The 17,213-nt window shown below is 39.2% G+C and overlaps 1 protein-coding gene across 1 annotated transcript in view; it reads left to right on the forward strand.

The window, feature by feature from the left end:
• The window catches only part of KCNH8 (potassium voltage-gated channel subfamily H member 8), a 235,979-nt gene that overhangs the window by 212,607 nt on the left and 6,159 nt on the right, over positions 1-17,213 (forward strand). The window contains exons 12-15 of the mRNA XM_081159504.1: positions 2,624-2,662; positions 6,878-7,236; positions 7,874-7,980; positions 10,631-10,707. Coding sequence (XP_081015630.1) covers positions 2,624-2,662; positions 6,878-7,236; positions 7,874-7,980; positions 10,631-10,707 — 582 coding nt within the window. The remainder of the gene's footprint in view (positions 1-2,623; positions 2,663-6,877; positions 7,237-7,873; positions 7,981-10,630; positions 10,708-17,213) is intronic.

The following is a 17,213-nucleotide window of genomic DNA, read 5'->3' on the forward strand; positions in this document are numbered from 1 at the left end:
GTGCAAACTATTGTAGCAGACACTCCTTACAGTCATGTCGAGCTTTAACATTCTACTTTTCCATTAAACTAATATTCTCTGCACTTGGCAGACTCTGGATCTGAGTGAATACAGCATAGTATTCTTTTAAAATACATGTGGTTAATACTATATGTACATAAAATGATTTATTTAGTGAGCCTGTCACAGTAGGGCTAGTTCCATGATGCATACTTACCTCATAGGATTGCAATGAAAATTAATGGACATAATGGATGGGAAGCACTTGTCAAGGTGCTTATCATATAGTGAATACTTAATGAATTCATAGGTGATAGGGTGATCATTACAGTGACATTGGTTATGAGATGTTGCTACTCAAAATGTGCCCCATGGACCAGAAGCATCAGCCTTACCTGGGAGCTCATTAAAGATGCAGAGTCTCGGGCCCCATCCCAGACCTCCTCAGTCAGAACCTGCATTTTAATGAGATCCCATGTGATCTGTGTACACATATAAGTTTGAGAGGCACTGATATAGAAAACCAACCTTAGGATTCAGCAACTTGACAGGACTCAAACCAAGGAGCCAGCGGTCACACCCAAATCAGGAGACACTAAGGCCAGTGCTTTACACCTCAAAGGGCATCTCTGACCCGGAGCTATTCAGGCTTCCCGAATCCCATCGGCATGTTCTTTTTCTCATCTAAGCTGTAACTAAAAGCCTTTTTAAAACACTCTTTCTATCGACCGCAGTAGCAATAGCACCATAACTTTGTTTAACTTTCACTTTTTTAATTATTCAGCTGTTTTATTTGTCACCATTTGGGGCATTATTACAAACCTTATGTCTACAATGCTTCTGATGAATGCATATTTAGGCATTTAAGCAGACATAGAATGAGTGGGCTGCTTTGATAACATTAAACATTGATGAAACATATATTTTCACAGCAATAATGATTCTGACATTTGTATAAATAATAACAGATCTATTTCCCTAATCATCGGGGTGGGGGGAGGAAGCAATAGTGCGATGGTGACAGAATTACCAAATACGTCTCACTTACTGGGTGGATCATTTTTTAGTGCAAGTTTTCTAGTTTTTTTAGTTTTTTTCATGTGAATAAAATTATGTTAATTTACAATATCTATTACCACTTTAAAATGAAAGAATTATATCTGAGCAAGGAACAGTGTGGATGAGACCTGAAGTATGTTTTGAGAATATGTCATAATTTCCAGAGCTGCTTTCTACATCATAAATGGCATCTGTTTTTTAATGTTCTCCACCACATACAGTATCAGATTTTATACAAGATGTGTCCTGACACCCAAGCTTAAGTGATTCTACATTACACATTTGTTTTCACATTTTAGTAGCTCTGAAATCAAGACCTGTTTTACAATTGATGGCGTGTCACTGTGATTTGAAGCATTTTTTTTTCTTTTTTACCATTTGTGGGATCTTTTTTCTTTTTATTAAATTTATTGGGGTGACATTGGTTAATAAGATTATATAGGTTTCAAGTGTACGTCTCTATGATGCATGATCTTCCATTTCTCTGGGTCTCTTTCAATCTCTTTTAATAATGCTTTGTCATTTTCAGTATGTAGGTCCTTCTCTTAGGTTTATTACCAGGTATTTTATTCTTTCTGTTGCAATTGCAAAACGAATTGTTTTTCTTTCATTTCTTTTTTTGAAATGTCATGGTTAGTATACAGGAACGCAGTGGATTCAATAGGACCTTAAACTCGATTAAAGAAGGGATTTGGATTCCCAGTAAACCTAATCCTAAGGAACATCATAATGAGTAAAACAAATGGGACAGAAAGAAGACATGACTCCCACCTGTATTCAAGGAGGAAGGGGAGTGGTTAAACAGGAAGAAATGAGATTAAACAAGAAAAGTTTCCGTGGGTTTCTGTTTTCACAGAGCCAAAGGAAAAAATCATGGAAGATAAAAGAAGTTAGCAAAAGAGCAGGGAAGTAGAATAAGGGAAATGGGAAACAAAGGCGAGGGAATGAAGCGTCGAGATGGAAAATGTAGCCAATAAGCCACTATTTCGATCCCTGTTCCCTAGGTGTGGTGTCCTACACTAGACACTCAACTTGCTGTCCCCCCCTTTTAATAACACACACTGGTCAACGGAGCTCCTAGAGGGTGGAATGTGGGAGGTGTTTTCAGCACCTTTCAGTGTGTATTTTCTCTTCTCCGGCCTACACGGGTGGATCAGTCAGCCCCCACGCTCTCTGAACTCCCATCTCTTTCCCTCCTCCTACATTTCACCCAGTCCCCAACCACCTGCTTAGTTTTAAATCAACGATTTTCAACCCATGTGCCACAAGAATTTTTAAAACACGCAACACCTGACTATTTATTCAGAGGCACTGACCTCTTTTCCATTAGACTGTCAAATTAAAAAAATGACAACAGCCAACACAACAATAGCTGATGGTATGAATGAGTAAATGAGTAGAAATTATACTTTTTTTTTTTTTTTTGGTCAAATCTGCAAAAAATATAAATTTCTTTGTGTGCCACAGAATTTTAATAATTAGTTTATGTGTGCCATGAGATGAAAAAGGTTGAAAATCGTTGGTTTAAATGATTGTTACAACTTCTGTTTGTTTGTTCTTTCAGGTAATATCAAGATTATCAAACAAATCTACGGCCTCACAGGTACGGCTTTTGCCAAAGAGAAAAATATGTATGTGAAATCTGTAGAATTTTCCAATAAATCTGTATCCTCTTGAGGGTTTTATGTGTTTATTTTTGATGTTTCCTAATACACTTCTCAACATGAGATGTAATGACTGACTTTCTTGAGTTTAGGTATAGAGAAGTATTGAAACTCGTATGTCTATTAAGAGTTTTATTGTTATTGTTGAAAAGTAGATTATCACCAGAAGCTGACAAAAGTAGCAAAGTCCTGAGGTGTTGATCTTAGTGGTATTTTCATTGTGTTTAAAATTAGTAGCCAAATGTTTTCTTATAAACTTCTAATTGATGGTACAACATGATTATCCATAATGTAAAAGTTATGGTTCAGATGTTTTGGAAGTAGTTTCACTTGGTCTCTTAAGACAATCCTAACTTTTAAGAATCCTCTAATTCCAAAGAAAACTTTCCCAAGAAACAGTGATTTGTCAGATGTATTATCTAGATTTTTATTATCAAACAGAAACAGACTCATAGATACAGAGAACAGACTGATGGTTGCCAGAGGAGAGGGTGTATTGTGGGACTGGGTGAAAAAGGTAAAGGGATAGAGAAGGACAGATTGGTAGTTACAAAACAGTCATGGAGGTATAAAGTTCAGCATAGAGAATATAGTCGATATTATAATAACTGTACGGTTCCAGGGGGTACTGGAAATATCAGGGGGAACACTTTGTTAAGTATATAATTGTCTAACCACAATGCTATACACCTGAAACTAATACAAATTATTTTGAATGTAACCTGTAATTGAAAAAATTTTTTATATAATCTGTGACAGCAACCCCATAAACAGCTCCTTTTCTTATTCTCTCCTCTCCTTGAAGCAGAACCCAACTTTCACACACATGCGTACACACACAGGGACACACACAGACTGCAGAGGCACATGAATACATCCAGTCACATAACACATCGCACAAACACATCCAATCACATAACACTTACAAAGACATTGATAATTGACTGAAGATGGGGGGTAGGTTGCAAACAGGGTTTACCTTTAATATTACTGAGAAGCTCCTTAAAACTCTTAAAACATCTCAATGCTTTCAACCAAGTTTCTCTCAGGCTCTAGTTGTCTTTTTTCTCTGTCTCTGCTAAATCCCTCCTCAGGAACTAGCAATATGTCATTATGTTTCAACTCTTCTCATAGGTAGCCTTTCCTCACTACTGTAGTCCCTTTTCACCCAGACCTTTCTTATATTTTTTTCTCATGAGGAGAAATGTAGCCTTCTTTTGGATTTTCCAATTTGAATTTCTCACCCTTTCATGGCACTCTAAAAATGAGCATCCCTCCCTAGAATACAACATCCTTAACTTTCCAAAAAAAAAGCCCTTCTGTATAATTTAGGCTAAAGCTCATTTGCAATATCAAAACTACCAGAATGACAGGGGTTTCCAGATAATAGTTGTTTATTTCTTCTCGTGGACAAAGCCAGAGGTGGGCACTGTAACAGTGTATCAGTGGGGCCCCAAGCTCTCTGCTTTGTGTTTCGTCCTCCTCAGTGTACGGCTTTATTCTTTAAGATGTCCTCATTTTCTAAAATGACCACCAGTGATCCACTCATCTCAACAGGATAGAGGCTCCCCTCCTTCTAGAAGCCTTCCCCAGAGTTCCTTGTAACCTGTTCATTGACATGCTGTCATCCCAGAAGTTAGCCTCATGGCCAAACCAAGTGGCAAGGGGAACTGAAAAAGGTGACCTTTGGGCAAGGTGCATTGCTAAGAGCTCAGTTAACTAAGAGTGAAGGGGAAATTCTATAAAAAGGGATAGCCAGTACTCTCTGTAGCCCCTGCCCTTGTGTAAATGTTGTTTCTATTTTTTTCATGATTATCATCATCACAAGGGCAAGCATTAAGCACTTGTGATGCATATTGCTAAGTGTTTAACTTTCATTATCTAATATCTAATTTTTTTTCTCACACCATTCCTAATTTATAGGTTAGGAAACAGAGGCTTTAAACAATTATGTTACTTGACCAAGGTTATAGGTAATAAGTCACAGAACTTCTAGGACCATGCTAAAGTCCATGCATCCAACCACTGGACTTTATTCTGTTTTCCCTTTAGTCAAGACAGGTCCAACTGAATCTATTCATTTTTGAGTCTGAAATGACTATCCCAGAAAAATGTCTTGAGCTAAATTAGAGATTCCTTTGACTATGGGGATAAAAACCTCACTACTGTCATGAAAGCATTTGTCAAGAAAAAATGAAGAGGTGGGTCAGAAGAGAAGAAATCTACCCTCCCTGGGAAAACCTGCGCCCTTCTGGTGTATGAGAGCATGTTCCAATCAACTGTGCCACACCGGGCAGGGCTCTATGGTTGACCCTTATGGCAGTGTATACATAGGTGGATCCAGCTACAGAAGGAAAGTGGGTGTTTCTAGATGGATGGTCTGAAGAAAGTAACTGGTATTCCTGCAGAGAGATTGCATGTGGGGCTGGGTGATTAAAAATCTAATAAATGTGGGTCCTGTCTGCAATGATGGTAGGTGGGATAATTAATTCTTGGCATATGTAATGACAACTGCCTTGATCACAGGAGTATCTAAGCAACTTTTTCAAGGCATCACGTCTCCATGACAAAAATGGAAAAATGAAATTTAAACAAACTTGTAGAAGAACAAACACTATAGGTTATTAGTCAGCCAATTCTAGTAGAGCCAATGGAGCCTCCTTGAAACAGAGGAATAATTAAATTTCCAATGCAAATGTAAACAGAAGTCCAATTAGAGAATGCACTCATTGTTTTTCATTTCTTTGATAAGTTTGCCCTGTTGTGTCTTTAGCTGGATGAGCTAATTTTCCTATTCTACAATACTAGTATACAAATGTTCTCCTGCAGTTCGTGTGGATCTTTTGTTAAAAGCACAGCATTTTTTAATGCTGTGAAAAACAAAAAACAAACAAATAAAAGCAATACCATGACTATCCCAATAAATAACTTATGGCTTCACCAGCAATTAAAATAATCGCATCTAGTTGGAAAGATGAGTCTAATAATGCCATATCCTCAAGAAATTTTGAGCCATTAAGAATAAAATAAAATAAAAAAAAATCATGAGTAAACTGATCATTTCACTTAGCAGTTGGAACCTAAACTGAACGGGCTATTGCCTTTAAGCTTCAAATTCATTTTTTTTTGTTACATCTATCATTATAAGAGTAAAATCCATATACGCCAAGGAACCAACTATTTATTAAGATGAAGTAATAACAATGAGAGCTCATGAGATTTAAATAGCAATCATAGGTCTTTTCAGTTTACTTTGTTTTTATTAAAAATTACTGATGGGCAGGTAAAAGTGATTGTATCTTCAAAAGAAACTGAGGCACAGAAAAATGAATTGAGCTTTTGGAGCAGGGAAGCCGTGTCTGGGGCAGAGTGAGAACCATTTACAGTGACTGTCCTGGGCCACTAGCTTAGCCTTTGGGGCCCCCTCTGCCCTGCGCCTCCATCATCACCTCAGTTGTCCTTTGCCATTCTCTCCCTTACTTCTCCTAGGCCTATAAGGTTTAATGGCCCCAGTCAAGAGTCCAGTGGTCATAGGATGGGGCTTGGCAAGACTTGCCCCTTCCCTTCCCAAGGCTCTTCAAGGGGAGCTGGTAGAATGGTTTGCTCCAGTTCCTACCAACAGACTCATGAACAAAAGGAAAGCAGGGAACAGAGTAGCTGAGGACATTGCTGATCTTCTTCCATCTATGGGATCCCCATAGGAAAGATTTTTATTCCTAATGATATTATAATTTTGCTAGTTGATCCCCACATAAAGTTCTACTGAAGATCCTGTAAATTTTAAATAACAAAGCCCAAGAACTTCCAGTAAAATTGCAAATATCTTTATTCTGAAGAGCATGCCATTATATACTACTATGAGGGGCAGACTGATTAAAACCTAGATGCAAACTTGGTAAAATACACCTTTCATACAGAGAAGGGTTGGTGGGCTCATACCCGGATAGCAGAGAGGGTAAGCCTGGGGAAGATTAGAAATGGGGAGACTTTTAACCCCTGAAGAACTAATAGCCAAATCTTGTAAGTCTTGAGTTTTGGTGAGAAGGAAGTCTCTAAGGGAGTGGCCTCTGTTCTGCTAGGACCTCCAGCATGTATGCTATGCCTCTCGGGACGTCTTTGCCATCCGTACTAATCTATCCTATCCGCTGATTTAGTCAGAGCCCAAAGGAAATGGCAGCATCAACAAGAGACTCCCATCCATCGTGGAAGATGAAGAGGAGGAGGAGGGGGGGGAAGAAGAGGAGACAGCCTCCCTCTCCCCCATCTACACTCGGGGACCCTCGTCCGCCCGGAGCAAGAAGGTTGGAAGCAATAAAAGCTACCTAGGGTTAAGCTTGAAGCAGCTGGCCTCAGGAACCGTGCCGTTTCACTCACCGATCAGAGTCTCCAGCTTAAATTCCCCCAAAACCAAACAGGAAGCTGACCCCCCTAACCATGGTAAAAGGAAAGACAAGAACTTGAAACTGCAGCTTTCAACTCTGAACAGTGCCGCACCCCCAGACCTCAGTCCAAGGTAGGAATTCACTTCATCTCATCCATTCCCAGGTGAAAATGACTTCCTTTTATTCAGACGGGTACCTGGCTAGTCAATTACTCAGCCTTCCGGGCCTTTCTCCTGCGCAAGATCCTAGCCTGGATGCTTCGGCTTTTCTGAATTTGGGGGATAATTTTTTTTGCCTCTATGTAGGAGGTACGTGCAGTATGAGAATAAATAGTTTTAACTGTATTTTCAAAAGCATTCATTAAATGTTCAAAATTCCTTCTCAGCTCCCTTCATCCATTCAGCTCTACCTATTGTTATAAAAATATATTTCTACATCATAATTTTATAGTTTATAAATTTAAATGCCCCAAATGTCATTTTAAATACAAACAATATAAAATATTACTAATAAAATAATTTACTTTTTTTACTAAAGCCTTCAAGATCCCATGTGTATTTTACGCATACAGCACGTCTCACTTCGCACTAGCCACATTTCAGGGGCTCAGTTCTTACTAGGCTAATGAATGGCTAGCATTGAATGGCATAGTTCTAGAGCATCTAGAATTAGACATCTAACACCATTACTTTTAAGTCTTACAGGCTTAAATTTTAAATAACAAAGCCCAAGAATTCACAATTCATCAGTTTCCTTTACTTTAAACAGGATTGTGGATGGAATTGAAGATGGAAACAGCAGTGAAGAAAGCCAGACTTTTGACTTTAGCTCTGAACAAATCAGGCCAGAACCCAGAATTTCCCCTCCTCTCAGAGGTAAAGATATTTAACCTTCTCTCAAGGGGTGATATTGCTTTTTAGCTTCTAATGTTTGGCATGGGCACTATTTGGCCTTCCCATTCTTAGAATATTCTCCGGGTGATAGACTTTACCAACGTCGCAGAGTAATTTGACTTGGGCCTGTGTCATCTCCAAGTTATTAAGATGCCATTTGTAATTGCTCCTCTGTCCTGGCTCGATGCCCTGCCGTTTACCAGCCCAGGTAACTGGTGTATTAGGAGACTCAAATTTCTGCTGTTCATCAGTGGGTGACCATGTTTTCCTTTTATAAATGCAGAATGATCCACAAAAACACTGCCCAGAGGAAATGCTGTGTTGGTTGTGCACTGTAGAAACATTGGTTATATTTAACCAATTTATTTGGTGAGAGGTTATGTACTTGCATTTTGTCAGAGGATAAACAACTTCAGGAGTGTATAAAAATGTTAGAAATGATAGAAAACTATATGAAGTACTACCCTCTAGTGATGGTGAGTTAATGTAAGAGAAGCCCCAAACCTAGCTCAGGCTCCTCTCTCTCTTTCATATTTTAGTTCATTGGCTGTAAAAAGGAATCTGCCAACATGATAAAGGCCAGAAATGACAAATAAATTATAAAGCAGATACCCTTGTAGTTAATAAAGAAAATAATTAAGAAGTATTAAATAGCCATAAACTATCCATAACAATTACCAGCCAACTACCAGATGCAAGGCCAGCCGTCAGCAATCCCCTGCCAACCCTCTCCTCTCCTTCCCACCAGCTCCAACATCCTTGTGTCAGGATCTCCTGCTAATTAGCAAATCCCTCCACGGACAAAGGCAAGCCTAAGAAGGACTTCTGAATGTCCAGTTCTGAGGGTGTGTCTTCGATGGTAGAATACCAGTATTCCATCTCAATCAACAGTCCTTTTTCCCAGCACTCATCATCATCTGGGGAAATGGGAAGGTCCTTGTAAGACACACTCATGGGGGGAAAGTGAGGTGGGGGCAGGGAGAGGAGTGCAGCTGTCAGTCGACAGTCCTGATTAATTTATTCTTTTGACTTGCATGTGCTGATATGACTCTGCTTAGGGCAAGTGGCACAGAAATCATAGTCATAGTCAAACTGGTGTGAGCATTTGCTATGAAAGCTGGTGGTGGGTCCCAGTGGAAAGTTTTCTGTGTAGGCTCTCTTGGGCCTGGAGATGATGCACAGAACCTCACCGTGTCTATCCACCTATATCTGGTCCCACCACCCTCTTAGCTCCCTCTTCTCCCTTTTCCCAGCATCTGTCCCTACACTCATTCACTCAAGCAATGCATTTTCTTGACTCTATCTTCTAAATATCTTTCAGCTGTAAGACTTCCTTTTCTTACTGCCTCCTCTCTTTTCCTTGCCACATCCATCTGTCTGAATTGCTACCAAAGTCTCTTATCTGATTTCACACTTTTCTCCATATAGAGTGAATTTTTTTTTTTTTAAATATATCTTTATTGATTTCAGAGAGGAAAGGAGAGGGAGAGAGATAGAAACATCAATGATGAGAGAGTCACTGATCGAGCCTGCAACCCGGGCATGTGCCCTGACCGGGAATCAAACCCTGATCTCCTGGATCCTAGGTCGATGCTCAACCGCTGAGCCACGCCCGGCCAGGCTAGAGTGAACATTTTTTAAAATGTAAATTTATTCTTATTACTCTACTCCTATACTTAAAACCCTTAGCCCTTTGTATAAAATCCAAATCTACTGTGTAATTACTTTTCAAATGTCTGTTTCCCCTGCTAGACTCTAAGCTTCATGAAGGTCAATTATATTTTATTTATTCATTGCTGCCTCCTCTAAAGGAGGCCTAGCTTGTTGGATATGATCTCTTATCCTTCATTCATTGTGAATGGATTAGCTTTGCAAAATATCTCTGCAAAATGAGTCCTTACTACTTTGCCACTTCTGATTGTTTTGAATAAATTTTTCTCCCACAAACAAGTTTTCTACCCACAATTGACCAGAATTAGGATATTAGAATGATCATATCATGATAAACACATATCCTTTCTACTGCAGCTAGCAGCGATTCATCTGTACTTTTGTCCCTGACAGAAATAAATGAATTTGGAAGATTAAGGTAGAGAAAAGTGGAGATGAGAGAACCAGGAAATGGGAAAAATTATCTTTTAGAGTGACACAGGAGGAGACGGAAAACCTGCAGTGGAGATTAGCACCTGAAATAGAGGTGGGAGGAAAATACTCACATGGGCACAGAAATCAATATGTAGAAAAAAAGAGAGAGGGGGAAGAAAAGAAGATCCTTTTTCTATGACTTGGGCACTGGCTGTAATATATATTTAGAGAATTGTCAAAGAGAGAAAATGTACTATCTTGGAACATGGTGGTGATTGTGTTCAGACGAAGGGGAAATTTGCCGTGTTCACATTCAGTCACTGTGGTCACAGTCACCATGATGTGTACCTGGTTCCAAAGAGTGTATCATGTGCCATCCAGAGGAGTACTAGGTGCATGTCCAATCCCAGGGAGACAGAAGCTACGGTGCACAGACATCAGGAACCTCTAAAGGCAGTAGCTCAGGCTTCCTTGCCTGTTCCTACTGCCCTGATTCTCAAATACGAGGCTTATTCCTAAAGGACTCAGTCTGTGTGTCACTTTTCAGACCCAGAGATTGGAGCTGCTGTTCTCTTCATCAAAGCAGAGGAGACCAAGCAGCAGATAAAGAAACTCAACAGTGAGGTATGGAGCCTTCTCTTTCTTTGGTCATGCTGGAGTGGTAAGAGGAGAAAAATCCTGGTTACCAGCAGAAGTGGTATAATATAGTAATTACAAGTATGTGCTCTGATGTCAGACCACCATGGATGAACTCCCACGAAGGCTCATAGGAGTTATGTGACCTTTGATAAGTCACTTACCCTCTCTCAAGCTCTGTTTCCCCATGTGTAGAAGGGGATTGTAATTATACGTACCTTGTAGTCCATTGTGAAATGGAGACAATCTAGGTGAATTATTTAGCATAAAGTACATAATAAGTGAAAATTATTATAATTAGTGCATTAAATATATTGCTTTTGGTTTAATTGGTGCTTTTTTCACTTTTTTCATGTACTTTAATTTTTAATGGGTTAAAGCAAGATCATTAATGAGTCAGTAATGAGTCAGAGCAATCAAAAGTCCTGAAACTCTGTTCCTTTCTCTGACACATATTTGCTGTGCAATTTTGAGCAGTTTATCTCTGAATCTTACCATCTATCCATGTAAAATAAGGTAACTTTTTAAACAACCTTATTGAGGTATATTTTACATAACATAAAATTTACCCATTTCAAGTATACAATTCGCCGATTTTTAGTAACTTTATTGAGTGGTTCAACAAACACCATAAATTAGTTTTAGAATATTTTTACCTTCTCAACAAGATTTCTCATATTCATTTATAATTAATCCTGTTCCTGTACCCAGCCCTAGGTAACCACTTATCTACTTTCTGGACATTCTGTATAAATAGAGAAGGTAATTTCTGAATTACTGTCTTAATTTATGCCCCCCACCCCCCAAGTAAAATAAAATTTGGGGGGAAAAACAAAAACAGATTTTTAGATAATGATTTGGATGCAAATAGTTTATTTAGGAGGGAATCCAGGGAGCAAGATGAAGTGGAGAAGCAAGGCAGAAAAGAAAGGAAAGCAAAAAAATAAGAGATAATAAGGTAACTGTTATGAGATAATTAACTCTGTGGGCAGGTGGGGCTCCGTCCTGCTGAGGAGCACTGAAAGGTGGCAGGACAACTCAGAACTGTACCACTACGAGGCAAGGATGAGTGGAGCTGAGGGTGCTTCCTGGGGGATTCACTCCTCATGCAGACCTGACTGCAGAGGATACTAGAAAGGTCCCTCAGACAAGAATATTTGGTGACCTTCGGGATGGACTTAGGGGAAGGACATGTGAGCAGGCACAAACAGTGTAATAGAATCCCTTTCTAGGACTAAAGTTTTAGATTATCTGATGAGATCTCATGTAACCAGTTGATGAGATTTAAGAGAAATGTGAAATTCATACAATTAAAATCAGTTTCCAATTATCTATAATAATAGAAGACGGGACAGCTTGTCATAAAGTTCAAAGGTTTTTCTTAAACCTGTACTTCTTCAGCTTAGTGAGGGTTTATGTTTCACTGCCATCTCTCCTCCTGAGCCTATACTCTCTGGAAGTGAGACTGTTGCTGACAAGAAGTTAGATGGCCCAAGGGCAGACTAACAAAACAGGATCAGAAAAACTAACTGGATTGAAAGTTCTTAAATCACAAGGACGTGGCCATACACTGAACCACCCAAATAACCCCTGGTTAAAAATGCACCCCCTAAAAAACCCAGAACTGAACAAACTAAACACCCTGTTGGAGAACTGGACGTTAGCCTTCTATTGAACGATTTCTTTTCAGATGTTCTCAGCTAAAACCACCTGTTAATACTATTTGCATTACTCTCCCTCACTTTTGAGATCATTTAATAGTTTTTAAAACTGATTGATCAAAATCTTAGCTTAAGCACTGGAGTTAGTGATTATTCCAGGGGAGGGGGGGTTATATCCAATTTTTGGAATGTAGGTAATTTTTCCAATTACAACCGTAAATCTCCGTGCTATGTGATCTTCCTTTGACAGTATGAGCCAGTGGTAGATGTGTTAAAACGGAAAACTACTTGAAAAACAAAATATTTCCCCTGTGTGATTCTGTATTCATGATTGCTTTCCCAGTGAGCCGAAATAAATCTTTTTACCTTGTCATATATTGAAATAAAAAGAGCAAGATAAAATACTAATGGTCCAATTTTCCTTCCCTAAAGGATTAGCTTTTCTTTATAGAAAAATGTCTGATTTCTTCATGGCTGAAGCTTAAGTAAAAAAATCTTATCCTTTACACATAATTTAATTTATACCTAATCTTGACCCTTTGGGTGGTGCGTTAAAACCCACTAGCACAGGCAGAGTAAAAATGCAAATCGGCTTCAAACTGTAAAAGGATTCTCCTTATTAAAGCCTGCTTGTTTTTCCTTCATATCTCTTACAAAATAATACTGTTTACATAGCAAAGAAAACCAAGCCTAATTCTTCCATTTCACCTATTTTCTACTGCTCACAGGTGTGACCGTTTAATTGCTCTATTCTTTGTTTATGCTACTCTTTGTTTAGGGGTAAGCAAGAGAAAACCTGATAATAAATGTGGGATGGACTACATGACAATAACTCTGCCACCGAAAGGTCAATCCCCAATATCTGTTAGGCATGCTGAGCATTGTGTAAAGCTGAGAGCACTGCAGAAACCCCATATCGGTACTTGCTAAACAGCTAAGATGTAACACAGTTGTTCAGATATGTAGATTTTGAAATCAGCTGATTAAACACAGAACAAAAATCAGAAAAGGAATAATATTGGTAATAACCTACATTTGCAGAACAGTTAAGACAGTTTAAAAGATGTAGGGCAGCTGCTAATATTAGAATGCTTTTGAAAACATTGCCATTGCTCTACAGCAGAGGAAAAAAATAGTGCAATTCTAAGGGAATTGTTTAAAAATAACAACAAAACATCACTGTAGGGGCCATGGGCTGTGTAGGTCAAATGCTCCATTTCTGAAAAGGTTTGTAGGTAAGGGTTAGAGTATTTTTCTCATTTCTGAAATCTGGCTGACCCAGAAAGACGCTGTGGCAAAACCTGCGGGAACCTGCGTGCTCTGCCACAGCAGAAACAAGGCATAAAACACACAGGTAGAGAAAGAGAGTGAGCTTTGGAGACAGACATTCAGGTCCCTAGTCATAAAGTTAACTCTGTGACTTCAGCAAAGTGTTCACCTTTCCCAAGTTCAGATTTCTCCTCTATTAAATGGTAATAATAAAATCTGTAAAAGAGGATTGTTACGAGAACTTAATACCAAATGTAAAGCACTGAGTATGATGCCCTCCCTTAAGTGGTCAAAGGCCCTTTCCCTCCTCATACAAGCTTATTCTTTTATTTAACAAAAGGTGACCCTCAAGTTAGCCCCCACCCCCTCCTGCTCCTACCTAACAGTGCTCAGTGCAGAGTAATCAGAGAGACAGATAGTCAGTGCTTATGGAATAAAATGAAAATGAATGGACTGAAGGGAAACATTGGATCATGAAAACGATTACTTTCACCTGAAGCTTTCCTTTTGCTATAAAGATGCTTAAAAATTAGCATAGAGAATTATAGAGCAAATTGTTCAGATTTCAGTGCATCTTACGGTAGCTAAATAATTTGATAGAATAGTGCCACTGTATTAAAGAACACTTATTCTGTAAGATTTATAAATTTAAGGACAAAGATACCCAGTATGCCAGTTTAACAACATTTAACCGTTACCTGACATTGCACTAAACATATAAATGGCAAAATGATGATAAAACTAGGCAGAAAAGAATCTCCCCGAGCTTAATTTAAAAATAATCATAGCAAAGTTTCATTTTCAAGATGAGGGAGTGCAGGCAGCTTAAGTCAGCCTCGCTTACCAGGGTGCCCTGTGGCTCCAATGCTCAGACTGCCCTGCGGTTAAGGCCTGGGGCGGGGGTGGGGGGCGGTAGGAGGGGTCATCGGGGAAAAACAGGGACATCTGTAATCCTTTCAGCAATAAAGAGAAATTTAGAAAAAGAAAATGATCTAAAAGGACACACATAAAACCAGTAGCAGTACTTACCTCGAAGGAGCGGGCGAAGGAAGAATTAGGGTGATGGTCAAAGGTCATTTTGGCCTCGTTTATAAATGTTTTAATTTGAGGAAGACAGAAGGTCTTCATATACTATTTGTGTAAATAAAAATATCAATTTTAAAAACGGCATCTTATTTTGAATGTACATAAGAGAGCCAGTTATGGTTAGACCATTTTAATCCACCTAGGGTCTTAAGTATATTAAAGGGGGCAAAATACGTAACACGCCTAACCACAAAATGAGCTGAGCAAAGGGACTAGATCCACAGGAATGAGCACTGAGGCTCTGACCCTGTAGAGTGCAGGCCAGCAGCGGGGAGCTTGTTAGAAATGCAAACCCCCAGGCCCCACCCCACGCCTTCCGAATCTGAATATACACGTGTGTCAGGATCCCCAAGTGATTCCTCTGTACATGAAATCTCTGCGAGCACTGGCCCATACATACGTACAGTCGGTATTCGAGAGGAGACAGACTTTTTGGTGTTTCACTGGTAGCAGTGAGGATCCCTTAGCCAGACAGCAATTTGGATACTAATGAAACTTATCACAGGAAGCAGGAAAACAGGTGAGAAAGCAATCAAACGGCTGATAAATAATGGATAACCTTAGCACAGCTAAAGTAATAAAGTTGAGTCCAAGGGTCTGGGCTTGCAGAAATTCAATGAAACCACTGGAGTAATCACTTTCAAGACGATAATTGGTCATTTTGTATTGGGAATGCTAGACTTGTGCTTCTCTTATTATAATTTAAGAGGCAGCAGATGCACCTGCAAAAGTAAAGCCCTTGTTACTATTCCTGCACGACCTTGGATAAGCCACTTCACCTCCCAACATTCTCGTCTCTCCAGCTGAAGACAAGATTCACAACTTTCCTTAGTAACGGCATCGAGATCCTCATCTGGATAAAATGTATGCAAGTGCCGAGTATAATTATTATTTTAGCTGACAGATAAAAAGACTGTCGCTTGTTTTTGAATGCTTTGTGAAGCAAAAGACACAAGGATAAAATTATGCCGATCATCTTTTTTGTTTTGCCTGCTTACGGAGTTTGATTGAACTTGTCTGAATCCTATGATAAATATGCAACATAACAAAGGATTAAATGAAAGACCACTTAATTACCTGAATCAGAGCTTGTAAAAATGTATATGTGTTCATGGCAGGGGGAGAGGACTGGTGTAATTAGCACTCCTGAATTTAGGAAAATTGTGTCTAGCAGGAAAATGTGTACATGTTTGGCAAAAATTGAGTGACGGGTCAAGAACTCTTCAAGCTAAGAAGATTATATTAACAGATGCATTCCCCATCTGCTCGCTGAATGCACAAAAATGGAAATGACTTTTTTTTCCCCTATCAACTGATGTTCCAGTTACACTCAGAGTTCACGATTCATACCACGCCAACAGCGAAGACTGAGAAGTGTAAAACATGAATAACATAATATGAAAGGAAGCTATTTTCCATGTGAAATGAAAGGTATTGTCAAAGACACGTTCTGGTCTTCATTATGAAACTCACTCTCCTATTCCCAAAAGGCACAATCTAAAGACATACCAGAACAGCGAAATCTGTGTTTGCACCTAATGCACACAATCGCACTACCAAAAGCTGGCAGTGCACAGTGTTATTGGGACAACAGGTCATCAGCACCACAGATGGAGTCTTTACACCATGTAATAGCATAATGTTTGAAAATCTCTCCCCGTTTGAGGTGGAGGGGACTTCCATAAGACACCGAGATAGTGTGAAATTACCTGCTAGAGGTACAGTGACACTTCTGTGTCTTACAGTGTTGTTTAGGGGAGACTGGCAAAAATTAAGTTCAAATAAAAATAACAGAAACTCATACTAGGAAATTAACCATGAAACCTACTATTTGTTAAATTATTCATGTGCCAACAAAGATTTCTAGATGGCCGGATTTGTGCAGAACCTTGAGCTATTATAAAGAACAATGAAGACCAGTCATACCTGCCCCTAGTCCAGCCCCACATGGTCCTTATTCAATTCTAATCAACACCAAACTGCACATTGTTGTATCATGGCTCACACACCCTTTGCATAGAATTCTCAGTTCACCTGACAGCAATTACTCAGACCTCAGGTTGGAAACACTGGATCTTAATCAACATTTTCTAAGGGCTCTGGTTATCGCTGTTATTATTTACTATTTCCAAGGTCCATGCAAGGAAACACTAAAACTTGGAGACTGTTTCTTTCAATATTAATTATGTAAAAGTGCTAACAGGAATGGGTTTCCCCTCCATGCTGAGGCTAAAGAGGAGTTATATAGATAACTGGCTTTTATTTTCTCTGGGTTAGTATTTCCTACCAGGCCAAAGCCTTCCACTAAGCTCATCCCCTGTGTTACATTATCAACCCGAGACACCTGGAATTCTGACATAATACCAGTTACAGGGGGACTACCCTTCAACATCCATTGTATTACTTCATTCTCAACAAACCCTTGTGGAAATATGACTCAGAGGAGGGTGAGAAGTAACAACACATCAATGGAGCAAA

This window comes from Miniopterus schreibersii (genome assembly GCF_964146895.1).
Source record: "Miniopterus schreibersii genome assembly, chromosome: 15".
Taxonomy (NCBI): domain Eukaryota; kingdom Metazoa; phylum Chordata; class Mammalia; order Chiroptera; family Miniopteridae; genus Miniopterus; species Miniopterus schreibersii.